This window comes from Anastrepha ludens, chromosome 6 (genome assembly GCF_028408465.1).
Source record: "Anastrepha ludens isolate Willacy chromosome 6, idAnaLude1.1, whole genome shotgun sequence".
NCBI classification, from domain to species: Eukaryota; Metazoa; Arthropoda; class Insecta; order Diptera; family Tephritidae; genus Anastrepha; species Anastrepha ludens.
The window spans coordinates 69,292,920-69,305,178 of NC_071502.1; the positions used below are offsets into that span (position 1 = coordinate 69,292,920).

Genomic DNA, 12,259 nt, shown 5'->3' on the forward strand with positions numbered 1-12,259 from the left:
ATTCTGTATTATATTTTATAATAAGTAATAAGATGACAAAACGTTTATGGACACACGCTTTTTTCTGTAAAATGAATTATGTCTACAGACTTTTTTCCTTTGCCGGCATCCATTTCATTTAGTTTTTATCTTGATGTTTCTCATTACATTCGTAATAATAATTATCGATGACTCAGAAAACACTGGGTTGTATGTCAAAAAGTATCGTTATTATCTTGGATTATTTTATAATCTCAGATTTTGGGAAAGAAATTGTGTATGGGAAATCTCGCTGTTTAATTACGGATTTTGAGTTAAGCGCGAAAAAGTACATCATCTACTTATATGTTAACATATTTTAAAGGAACCACAAAAGTTAGTTAAATAGCATCAACATCCGACCACATCGAGATGATAAAAATTCCCACTATTCAAAATATACAATTAATGTATAACTTCTGAAAGAGGTAGATCTACTCAGACGAATTCTATACAATTACTTAAAGAAATTTATAAATTGCTTTGTATACCTTGCAAAGGACAGCTGTAGGTCTTCGTCGCCAGCGCTGCGAGTCCTATTGTATTTGCAGAGTATTTAATTTATTGTACAAATAAATAAATGAAAATAAGTAATAAATAAAAAAATTGCTTCCTCACTGATGCTACTTAGATGCAAATTTTAATTTCCACCCAATTTATTATATTGGGTTATTAGCGCTCATAATTCCTACTGACCGTTTCGGTCTGTGCAACCCTATGCCGGTTTATTTTCTTTTTATTTGAGCGGTAAACTACGTGAGGGTTTAACAATTTTGCGTAATTCCTCGCGGTTTTTGTAAACAATTAATATAATATTTGTTTTGTGTGATAAAATATAAATCATTATAAACCTAGTAACACATCTAAAGTCATTGTTCGAGTTTTGTAAAATTTGCTCAAATGGCGTGCAAACTATTTTGGGTGCTGTTTACCATAATTGCTTTGAGCAGAACGGCAGCGGCAATAAAATTGAATTATCCGCGTGTTTTACTTCCTATATTTAGCAAAATTTCAGTAAACTTTACATTAGAAGTTATTGAAAAGGGATGTTTTAAATGGTAAGTTCTACTTAAATTTATATTTCAAGCAGCTGCAACAACGCGCCAAATCTAACCTCAATTTGCCCGTTGTCTCATATTGCAAATGCTAATTGGCAAAAATCAAAATTTTGATCTTTTACGCTTTTAGGTCATCATCGCGACAAGACTTGATACTTATCACTCCCTTATATGAAGACATAGAGAGCGAGTGCTCCTATCGTGCAATGGTGACGGTATTGACGCATGAACCTCGTCACAATGCTGCCATTGTCTTGGCGGAGGATGTCAGCACAAGTGAAAATTTGCGGTGCGATGTTATACTCGACGTTATTGATAAATTAGCAGTGCGCACTACGTCGCGCCAACTATTCCTGGAGGAGGCGCCGGAGACGTTTGAGTTACGCGCAGAGGATTCACAAGGCAACGAGTTCACAACGCTGGAAGGTATTGAGTTCAGTTGGGTGATTTCTTCATTGAGCAGCCGTGGCGCTAATAAAAATTGGGCACCGGCTTTAAGGTTCCTGACTTTCAGTGAGAGCGCCTACCATGTTGTGCCTCCGGCATTGGAAAAATTTGAGGCACAGCGTATGAAAGGTTATATGGTGTTGTTAGAAGGCATCAACACAGGCACTGCCAAGGTAATTTACTTAATTATTCTTTATGGGAATTTTTACTATTATTATTTTTGTTAGGTTACCATAAGTATTCCTTATCCGGAGTATAGTCATGTGCCAAAAATGGAAGTCTACATCAATGTTTTGGCTAATATTATTCTTGAGCCTTCAGATGTGACTTTGCTTCCGGGTGATACGATTAACTTTCGCATACTGCAAATGAAATTGGGTAAATTACAGGAGATTTCATTGAACGAACAGTACTTTTTAGAAATAGAAGATAGCAATGTCGCATCAATAAATGGCAATAGCGCCACCGCTTCAAAACTTGGCAAAACAGTAGTAGTTCTCCGCGACCGCAATGCACCAATCGACGAGGAGAGCAGTAATTTAGATAGCACACTTGTGAAAGCTTCAACGCCTAGTGCACGAGTGACAGTGGCTGAGCCGGTACGTTTGGGCCTAAGTCTATTGCCACACAATAATTGGATTACAGTAGAGGGCGAAAAGCATGAAATAGCGCTAGATTTGTACACAAGGTAGCTAAATTTATGAAACTCATTTATTGATAGAAATTAATTAATTAAAATATTCTTTATTTTAGTGATGATCAGAAGATTACACTGGGTTCGCGTTTCTCCATGCAATCTGAATTGGATGACGTGCTCTTTTATATAATTTCCAAAAATAAAAATGGCAGCCGCATATATGGTGAAGCTATTCGTGAAGGTGTTTCACCAGTTTACGGTTCTTTCAAAGAGGTAAATGATGCATTTGTTTCGAGGTATCATTAATATATTAAACTTATGCTTCTTCATAGCTTACCGCCCAAGCAGAGTTGCAAATTTTTAGTGAACTTTTCCTTTCGCCCAGCAAAGTTATACTTCCCTTTGATCCAAATGTTATAAAGGCACAAAAAATTCAATTTCATGCACGCGGTGGCGATGGTTCTTTCACCTGGCACTCGCAAAATCAACGTACATTACATATTTCACAGTCAGGTCTCGCCAATACAGTTATACGACATACGGATAGCAAACGTTTACAGGCGGATACTTTGGAAGAGGGATCTATTCTTGCCACACATGCCAGCATTAGAGTTGCGTTGACAAAAAATCCTAAAATTACACGGCAAGCAGATATATATTTCCTGCCACCTGTTAAATTGGAAATCTTAAAATATAACTTTGAAACAGCGCTGAAAGATTATGTGCGTCTGAATATTGCTATGTACGCGTATGTCAATCAGACATTCGTTCCATTTACTCGCTGTGAAAACCTCGTTTTCGATTATGAGTTTTCGAATCAGATCTTCCAAGTAGACTACAACGAGCAGACTACACAAATGATTGATGATGCCTGCCAGGTTATACATCTGCGCAGCACTGCCATTGGTCTTACCAATTTCCGTGTCTCATATAAATTCCAAGATAGAGTACTTAAGGACGAGGTAACGTTGAGTGTTTTTGAACCACTGTTAGTTATAAATCCAAGTGAAAATGAAGTAGTATTGCCTATCGGTGCATCGCGCAACATTATCTTATCGAATGGTCCACAAAAAATGTTCACACTAGAAAGTGAATTAACAAAATCGGTAGAATATGATGAAAAAATTGCTGAGATTAACGACTTGGAATTTGAGACACAAGAACCGATGCATGTATTCAATGTAATGTGCCGCAAAATTGGCAGAACCACGTTCACTTTCAATATACACAATGCTCTGTTGCACTCAAATTTCCAACCGTATATATCCATTGTTAGTACGACCGTTTATTGTGTTAAACCTCGTTTCCTCAATCTTTATGCAACAGAGCAACTGCGTACTTCTTGTCCAATGGAGGTGAAAAACTCTCTGCTGCACATTAAAGAACGCGATGATAAATTTGAAATAGAAATTGAGGTACAAGATTCAAAGAATAGGAAATTGATGAATATCACTTCGCTGTTTATTGATTGGGAATTTGCCGCTGGTGATGAGCGCTACCAAAATGATGCCATTATGCATTATCGCCGTACCGAAGAAGAGCTTTACGCGGGAGTTCGGCTACCTGCACGTGATGTGCTCATCACCACCATTGCGGATGTGGCACAGAACTTCCGCATTAAAGGTGTGGTGACGCGCTATGATGCGACAGTGTTGAGAAAACACGATATTTACCCGGAAGTACCCAATTTTGGTGTGAAGAATGTAAGTTGAGTTTTTTGCTTATTTATTTTTTAGATTTGAAAAAATTATTTTATTCCCAGCCCAAAACCAGCGAAGTATACACTCCTGTTATTGAGAATGAAATTCGTTTCATGGCTGTGAACAGCACACTTTTCCCCAGTGATCATGTCAGCATTTTTATGGCCAAAAATCGCCGCGAGCGCATACCTATTTCACAAGGCAGTGGCTCCTATGAATTCGAATTATATGAACAGAATGTTGTGAACGTGGAATATGATGCAAAAGAAAAGGAGTTGGTAATAACTCCGCTGCGAGTAGGTCATGTAAGTAGTTTTGTTTTTTAATTACATTACACTAACAATAATCTTACTTATCCCGAAAAACTCCCAAGATTCAAGTTGTTTGCTAATACATTTTTTTGCTAATACATTTTTTTGCAATAAGTTTTTTGAAATATATACATATACTCCTACATATATACATAATTGGCGCTTACATCGTCTTTGGATTTTCGAGCTCCTCCTATTTGTGAGGAACATTTTCATCGCAGCAAAACTCTCGGAGGCTTGCCATTGTCTGCGAGAAGCGGCCGCCATTAGCAAAAACTTTTCCTATGAATTGAAGTCTCTTGCTTGGTGTTTCGACTTGTGCACTTTCGAATTGTAGTCACGCACCGACTCATTCAGCTACGGCGGCCGGTGTTTTCTTTTCTCGCACCTGCGTCGCATCTATTTCACCAAGCGCTAGAGCTTTAACATTTTTCTGAAATTGTTATACTCTAACCAGGCGCATGTGTGACATTTTCTATACTCTATAAAAAGTGAGGATGGACGTTCTTCAGCTGACTTTTGTTTATCCGTGTACAAAAGTTCGTCCAAATAACTGTACGAAAACTTTCAATTATCCAAAAAAAAAGGTGCATCGAGACAGGAATTTTTCTTAGTTTACGAGGGTGCGCCAATAAGTCGTTGATAATTAGGACAAATGGTTTTGTCACCTCAAATCCAACAATTTATTTGTTATAATCGTCATTTGAGCAAAAAAGCGCCTACAGTAATTACAAGAAATGGAAAAAATTAATTTGGTGAACGTAAAACACCATAAAGCTCCTTAACTTATTTCGTTTATCTCTATTATAACAAAATAATTCTTTTGTTTTTTTTACAAAATAATTGCTGCTTTTTTTTAACAAAATGTTTTTTTTTATTTTAACAAACTTTTTTTTTTAAACAAAATAATTTTTTTTTAACAAAATAATTTTAACAAAATATTTTGTTTTTTTTAACAAAATAATTTGTTTTTGTTTTAACAAAATAATTTTTGTTTTGTTTTAACAAAATATTTTTTTTTTAACAAAATTTTTTTTTTTAACAAAATAATTTTTTTTTTAACAAAATATTTTTGTTTTTTAAGAAAGAAATTTTGTTTTTCAACAAAATAATTTTTGTTTAACAAAATAATTTTTTTTAACAAAATATTTTTTTTTTAACAAAATAATTTTTTTTTTAACGAAATATTTTTTTTTTTAACAAACAAATTTTGTTTTTTAACAAAATAATTTTTTTTAACAAAATATTTTTTTTTTAACAACATAATTTTTGTTTAACAAAATATTTTTTTTTTAACAAAATAATTTGTTTTTGTTTAAAAAATAATTTAATAATAGAAATATTTTTTTTAACAAAATAATTTGGTTTTTTTTTTAACAAAATAATTTTTTTTTTTTTTTTTTAACAAAATAATTCTTTTTTTTAACAAAATAATTTTTTTGTTTAACAGAATAATTTTTTTTTTAACAAAATATTTTTTTTTAACAAAATAATTTTTTTTTTAACAAAACACAGATGGCTCAAAGCTCGAAGGCAGGGTGGGCGGAGGTGTATATTCTGAACATCTGGGGATCTCCTTCAGTTTTCGGCTCCCCGACTACTGTAGTGTCTTTCAGGCTGAACTGATGGCAATAATAAAAGCCGCGACACTGATACAGTGTGATGCGATATCCGGAAATGATATCTACATTTTCACTGATAGGCAAGCGGCGATAAAATCCCTCACAAAACAGTCGACAACCTCGAAGGTAGCCATGAAATGCCGCACATCTCTTAACGAGATGGCTGAGTCATTTCACCTAAAGGTAACATGGGTTCCTGGCCATCGCGACATTGAGGGTAACTGTAGAGCCGATGAATTAGCAAGACTCGGCACTAAATTGTCTGACGAGCACATAGATAATGACATAGGGATACCCTTACAAACATCCAAGCTACACATCCTTGAAGAAATTGTAAAGAAAGCAAACGAAAGATGGCGAAATGAAGCAACCTGCAAAATCGCCCGTCAACTTTGGTCGACTCTAAATGCTAAACGCACAGAATCTCTGCTAAGCCAAAATAAACACAGTCTTAGCACATTGATCTCAGTCATAGCGGGGCACTGCCTAATAGGTAGACACGCCCAAAGGATGGGTATGCAAACACATGACTTCTGTAGAAGTTGTCTAGATGAGGACCAGGAAGAGACAATCTCGCACCTACTGTGCCACTGCCCTGCTCTATCCAGACGCAGGTTTACTATTCTGGGCAGACAATTTTTTAATGAGCTAGAAGACCTCAGTACTATAGAAATCAGAGATATTTTAAAATTTTTGAAAAACACATCCTGGTTTTAGGAGAGATAGGGACAAGCTCCCCACGCGGCATCACAATGGGCTATGAGCCTGAGTGTGTCCCACAGGACAACCGCTTCAACCTAACCTAGCCTAACAAAACAATGTTTTTTTTTGACATAATAATTTTTTTTTAACAATATAATTTTTTTTTTAACAAAATAATTTTTTTTAACAAAATAATTTTGTTTTTAACAAAATACTTTTTTTTCACAAAATAATTTTTTTTTTAACAAAATAATTTTTTTTTTAACAAAATAATTTTTTTTTCACAAAATAATTTTTTTTTTAACAAAATAATTTTTTTTTCACAAAATAATTTTTTTTTAACAAAATAATTTTTTTTTCACAAAATAATTTTTTTTTAACAAAATAATTTCATACTTTCTTAAAGGCACGTCTGGAGGTCATCGATCGTTGTTTAATGACGGAGCCGGCTCATCTTTCAATTTCTGTTGTTACAATCGGCTCCATTCGTGTCGAAGCACCCGATCGTGTTGAACGCACAAAATCCATAGAAGCTATCGTTAAGTTGTATGATTCCAATGATAATTTATTAAAAATAGACCCATTCAATTTACATGTCTACGAATTGTCTGAAGAGATTTTCAATGGAGATATACTAAGCGTGACTTTAGGCGAACAATTCGATTTGGAGAAGGGCGAAGTGAAGTGAGTGAGAACAAAAACTAATACAATTCATAAATATTAAGTGAATACATTTCCCAATACTTGTAGATACATTGTAACCGGCAATAATCTTGGTGAGACGAAAATTGTTTTTACGGCCGGAAGTGGCGATTTGCTGGTTGCCAGTGAACCTGTAAATGTGCAGGTACATACTATATATACACAACCATAAATGGTTACGTTTTCTACATTGTTTTATTAAATATTTGGACACATCTACATCTCACTTTTCCTCCTCACGTCTCCCATTCAGGTATTTCCACCACTACGTCTCTATCCTCGGAATTCCACACTAGTTGTTGGTTCCATCGTACAAATTTACTATCATGGTGGCCCACAACCGGATCTGAACATTGTCTATTATGTGCATGACAGAAAAGTTATTTGTAAGTTTGTAAAACATTTTCTGCTTCTCACCCACACACATGCATGTATTTGTTATAAATCATAATCTAACCTTTTCTATTCAATTTCAGCCATGGAGTCAGCTATTGTTACTGCACATAAGCTTGGTACAACGAAAATCACCGGTAAATGTATTATGACAAATCCCGGAAATGGCAAAGAAGTGGTCATATCCGCTGACACAGTAGAAGTGCATGTTGTACCTTTTGTGAATATACAAGTGAAGACACCGTTAGTGCGCATACGTAGCGGTGCAGTGATGCCGGCAGCTATATGGGGTTAGTAGCTATCCATATGATATAAAATGCTCCTTTTGTGTTCTGTCTGTATGGTAGATGGCCGATGCAAATGTAAATGTAAATAATTGCAGGTGTGCCTGATCTCTCGCCTATGGTGTTGGGCACGTTGGAGAACATGCGTGTGACTTGGACAACAAATCAACCGGATGTGGTAGACATCTATAATGTATTTGCGGATTCTGGTATGTTAATAGTCGTGAAGAACATATATCTTGCTAGAATAGGATAAAGTAAGGGAAATATATATCTAAAACTTGTTAGCAATACAATATATTGACAGTAATTCAGTTAAATGAAGCGAATATTTCGATACGGCATAATTTTGGAGTGCTTCAAATCGTGCTCACAAAATATTCGCAGAAAATTATTGATGTTTTCTGATGAGCTTGAATGATAGAGTTTTACGTTCAGGCACAGATACGGAACTGACACAAAAAGCTTAAAATATTTATGTTTACATTGATTAGACTATGAATATTTTAACCACAAAGAAATACTGTTGCATTATATGCTTATAGGTGTCGAATATGAAAGTTCGAATCTCATATCAGTGCGTGTAAAGGCTGTTAATCCCGGCAAGGCCAAAATTCAAGCCACTGTTGAATTGCCTACAGGTCAAAAAATAACAAGTTCAGTTGAAGTTGTTGGTAAGTAGTGCGGCTTATCTCTTTCTACATATATCCACTTCAAATACTACAATTTAACATACTTGCAGTATTCAAAATATTGGAGCTTGAGTCTCCCAAACACATCAAAATGGATTGGATTCTAGTAGCGCCACGTAGCACGATACAATTAAAAGCAAATTCAGATGATGTTGTCTACCAACTGGATAGCGATAGTAATGGCATTGTTAAGGTTTCCACCGACGGTGTTGTGCGTACGCAGGATACGCTAGGACGCGACCTGATTATTGTAAGTTCTTCAAGTTTGCTGCTTGTCTTTAAATTTGGATAACAAGATTAATTGGCATTTGTCTTTCCCAGGCGAAAACTTTCGAGCAAACCCTACCAGTCGGCATTGAAGTGAAAAATGTACAATATATTTTGGCTTCCTTGGCATATCCCACTTCGCGATTGAAGCAAAGCGAATCACACATACCACGTGGAATGAATTTTGCGCTGAAAATTTCCTTGCACGACAACTTGGGCAATGAATTCTCGCATAATATTGACGATGTAAATGGACTGAAGTACGACTTGTCGCGCAAGGATATCGTGGATATACAATTAGGCAACAATTTGACCATTGGGGTGCGTAAACTTAAAAAAAGATCTGCTTTTCATTTTGCATAGTGTTGCATATAACTTTAAAGCTAAAGAGTTACGAAAATCATTTTAAACAATATCGCATGCACCGGCACTTAACTGTCGGCTGCAGCGTGACTTTAAAAAAGTACTCTTCCTTATGTTGCACACAATATGGAGTACACAGTGTAGAGCTTCCGGGTTTTCGTAGCGGCGTTGCAAATTTTTTTCAATCATTTCTCGCAGCAGTAATGTACACACCGAGGCTAGATACTTCTCAGAACCTTACACTGCTTGCTTGTGCTTATAAAAAAGCAAATAAATCGTGGCAAATAGTTTCATGACAAACTTTTGTAAATTTAAATTAAAAAAAAAATCCCAAAAATAGAGCATTGAAATGTTTTGGACTTTGTCTACTATACTCTTGACTCGTGCACACTACATATAAATCTTTGTGTGTATGTTGGCTCCTTTAGGACTGTGCGGTTAAGCGTTTATGCATGCATTTTGCACACAATTTCAAACAAATTTTTTGTATTGCTAGGGCGAGTTTATGTTGTTGTTGTTGTAGCAGTACCTTTGCTCTGTCGGTGTAGCGTAATCACCGATCGTCTTCGTCTAGCTCATCTAACGGTAGGCTCAGGAAACTAGCTGTTTCGATGGGTTGGGCCCAGAGGGAGAGGGGTGTTAGATGAGTGGGTTTAATGGGGCATGTGAAAAGGTGGTTAGTGTCGTGCGGGGTGCCTTCACACGCTGGACATATGTTTAGTATGTCGGGGTCGATTCTGGATAAGTAGGAGTTTAACCTGCTACAATATCCAGAACGTAATTGTGCCAAGGTTACGCGGGACTCTCGGGAAAGTCGGAGCTCTTCGTCTGCAATTGGTGGCGGTTGGACTCCGATAACGGCATTCGTGGGTCGGGAGCTTAAGAAGGTGGTGAGAGTCTCCCGATGAATGTCGTTTACGGCCTGTCTGTACATTGTCCGATCCAGTAGCTGTCTTGGTTTTGTCTGAGATCACGTCCGCGTAGTTGAGGAGATGTACTTGGGAGGTGGCTCAGTCTCGACCAGGTGTCTGCATGGGTGAAGCCTACGGTAACACCCTAGCAGAAACTGCTTACTGAGCAATTTGTTATGCTCCTTAATAGGCAGCATTTGGGCCTCATTATGTAGATGTTGTATAGGTGACGTCAGAAGGCATCCTGTCACGGTCCTTAAAGCAGTGTTTTAGCAGGTCTGAAGCTTCATCCACTACGAATCACTGGCTCCAGGCGACCAGACAGGCACGGCATAGCTTAGAACCGGTCGGCCTATTGCTTTAAAAGTCGACAGCAACATTTCCTTATTTTTGAACCAAGTGCTGCCGGCGAGCGACTTGAGAACCTTGTTGCGATTCTGTACTTTAGTTGCAATAGCGGTTGTATGCGCTGAGAAGGAGAGCAAGCTGTCAAAGGTGACTCCCAATATTTTGGGGTTGTTAACCGTCGGAATTTGTGTATCATCGACTTCCACCTTGAGTTGTAGCTTGACCTCCTTTGTCCAGGTGGTGAAAAGAGTCGCCGTGGATTTAGCGGGAGAAAGTTGTAGGTTTCTCGCAGTGAAGAAGCGAGAAAGCCTGGCGAGGTAGTCGTTTACCTTGGAGCATAGGCCATCAATGTCATTGCCCGTCGCCATTATCGTGCAGTCGTCAGCGTATGAGACCAGGGAGAGTCCCTCTGGTGGCTGGGGGAGTTTCGAGATATAGAAGTTGAAAAGCAAGGGTGAAAGGACACCACCCTGCGGTACACCTTGCATTATTTTCCACTGTTTAGATGTTTGGGTCCAACGCTACTAGGACACTCCTCTCGCAGCGGCGGTTTTGGTTGAGGCCGCGGTTTACCTGGGTGTAAATGGCGGTGAATGCCGTGGTGGTGCTATGCACTCTTCGGAAACCATTGCTGGTGTGAGGCTGGGGTCAGGTGTTTCGTAAAGAGTGGGAGTAGAAGGGCCTCAAGAGTCTTCACTACTGGAGAAAGGAGAGTTATTGGGCGATAAGACTCCCCTTGGTTGGCGGGTTTCCCAGGCTTCAGTAGTGGGGCCACTCTCCCTAATTTCCACTTATCAGGAATGATGAGAATGACCATAGACAAGTTGAAGACCTTGCTGAGATATTCTACTCCCAATGGACCCAGCTTTTTCAACATCAGCATGTTTAGTCCGTCAGGGCCAATGGCTTTGGATGGTTTCATGTGTTTGATGGCCTCCTGAACCTCATCGCTGGAGAAAGCAAGTGGCGCACTGTTGTATATCAGTTTATGCAGCCGTCTGGTGGCACTACGTTTGGATCTGTCGGCAGGAGAATGCAGAATAAATTGCCGGCTAAGATAGCACGCCCATCTCTTCGGATCCGACGAAGCACGACCGTTGAAGGTGATATCCACTTTGTCATTGCATTTCGTCGAGTTCGACAGGGACCTTACGGTGGACCAGAGCTTGCTCACACCAGAGGTGAAGTTAGAGGACTTCAAATGCTCCTCCCATTTGTTCCGCTTGTGTTGAGTTATCAGTTGGCGTATCTCGGAATTGAGATCCTTTAGCCGAGGATCCCTTGGCTCGGCCTGGCGTAGGCGATCACGCTCGTTCGCCAGAACAGCTGCTTCAGCTGGGAAATTGGGACCTATGTCCCGGATCCTTCCAGCGGGTATGAAGCGAGCAGCGGCAGCTGTGATCGCCTTGCGGAATGCGCGTTCGCCTGCGCGCACATCGGTGGGAATGGGGAGAGCGGCGAAGATGTCTTTAGTAAATTCCGCGAATCTGGTCCAATCAGCTTTGTTGAAGTTGATTTATGACCGGTGATCCGCGGAAACAAAGTCGGCAGGTTTCTCGATCGAGATGATAATGGGCAAGTGGTCTGATGCCAGCGATAGCATAGGTCGGCAGGTTATGCTATTTATAAGACCTGCGCTAGCAATTGTGATGTCAGGCGAGCTGCAGCAATTGCCCACTACCCTGGTGGGGGCGTCGTCGGTTACAGTGCTGAATGTCGAGTCGTCTATCTGATCTGCCAATAGCTGTCCCCTACGATCATTTGGCATGCTTGAATGCCAAAGATCGTGATGCGCATTAAAGTC

General features: G+C 38.6%; 1 protein-coding gene across 1 annotated transcript in view; it reads left to right on the forward strand.

Moving 5' to 3' along the window:
• Window positions 1-735: 735 nt before the first annotated feature.
• LOC128868613 (nuclear pore membrane glycoprotein 210) overlaps window positions 736-12,259 on the forward strand; it is a 145,836-nt gene continuing 134,312 nt past the window's right edge. Inside the window, exons 1-14 of the mRNA XM_054110904.1 lie at window positions 736-1,076; window positions 1,207-1,696; window positions 1,751-2,211; window positions 2,277-2,433; window positions 2,493-3,863; window positions 3,923-4,165; window positions 6,902-7,179; window positions 7,246-7,342; window positions 7,451-7,583; window positions 7,674-7,880; window positions 7,973-8,083; window positions 8,420-8,548; window positions 8,617-8,816; window positions 8,888-9,154. Coding sequence (XP_053966879.1) covers window positions 919-1,076; window positions 1,207-1,696; window positions 1,751-2,211; window positions 2,277-2,433; window positions 2,493-3,863; window positions 3,923-4,165; window positions 6,902-7,179; window positions 7,246-7,342; window positions 7,451-7,583; window positions 7,674-7,880; window positions 7,973-8,083; window positions 8,420-8,548; window positions 8,617-8,816; window positions 8,888-9,154 — 4,302 coding nt within the window. The 5' untranslated portion in view covers window positions 736-918. The remainder of the gene's footprint in view (window positions 1,077-1,206; window positions 1,697-1,750; window positions 2,212-2,276; window positions 2,434-2,492; window positions 3,864-3,922; window positions 4,166-6,901; window positions 7,180-7,245; window positions 7,343-7,450; window positions 7,584-7,673; window positions 7,881-7,972; window positions 8,084-8,419; window positions 8,549-8,616; window positions 8,817-8,887; window positions 9,155-12,259) is intronic.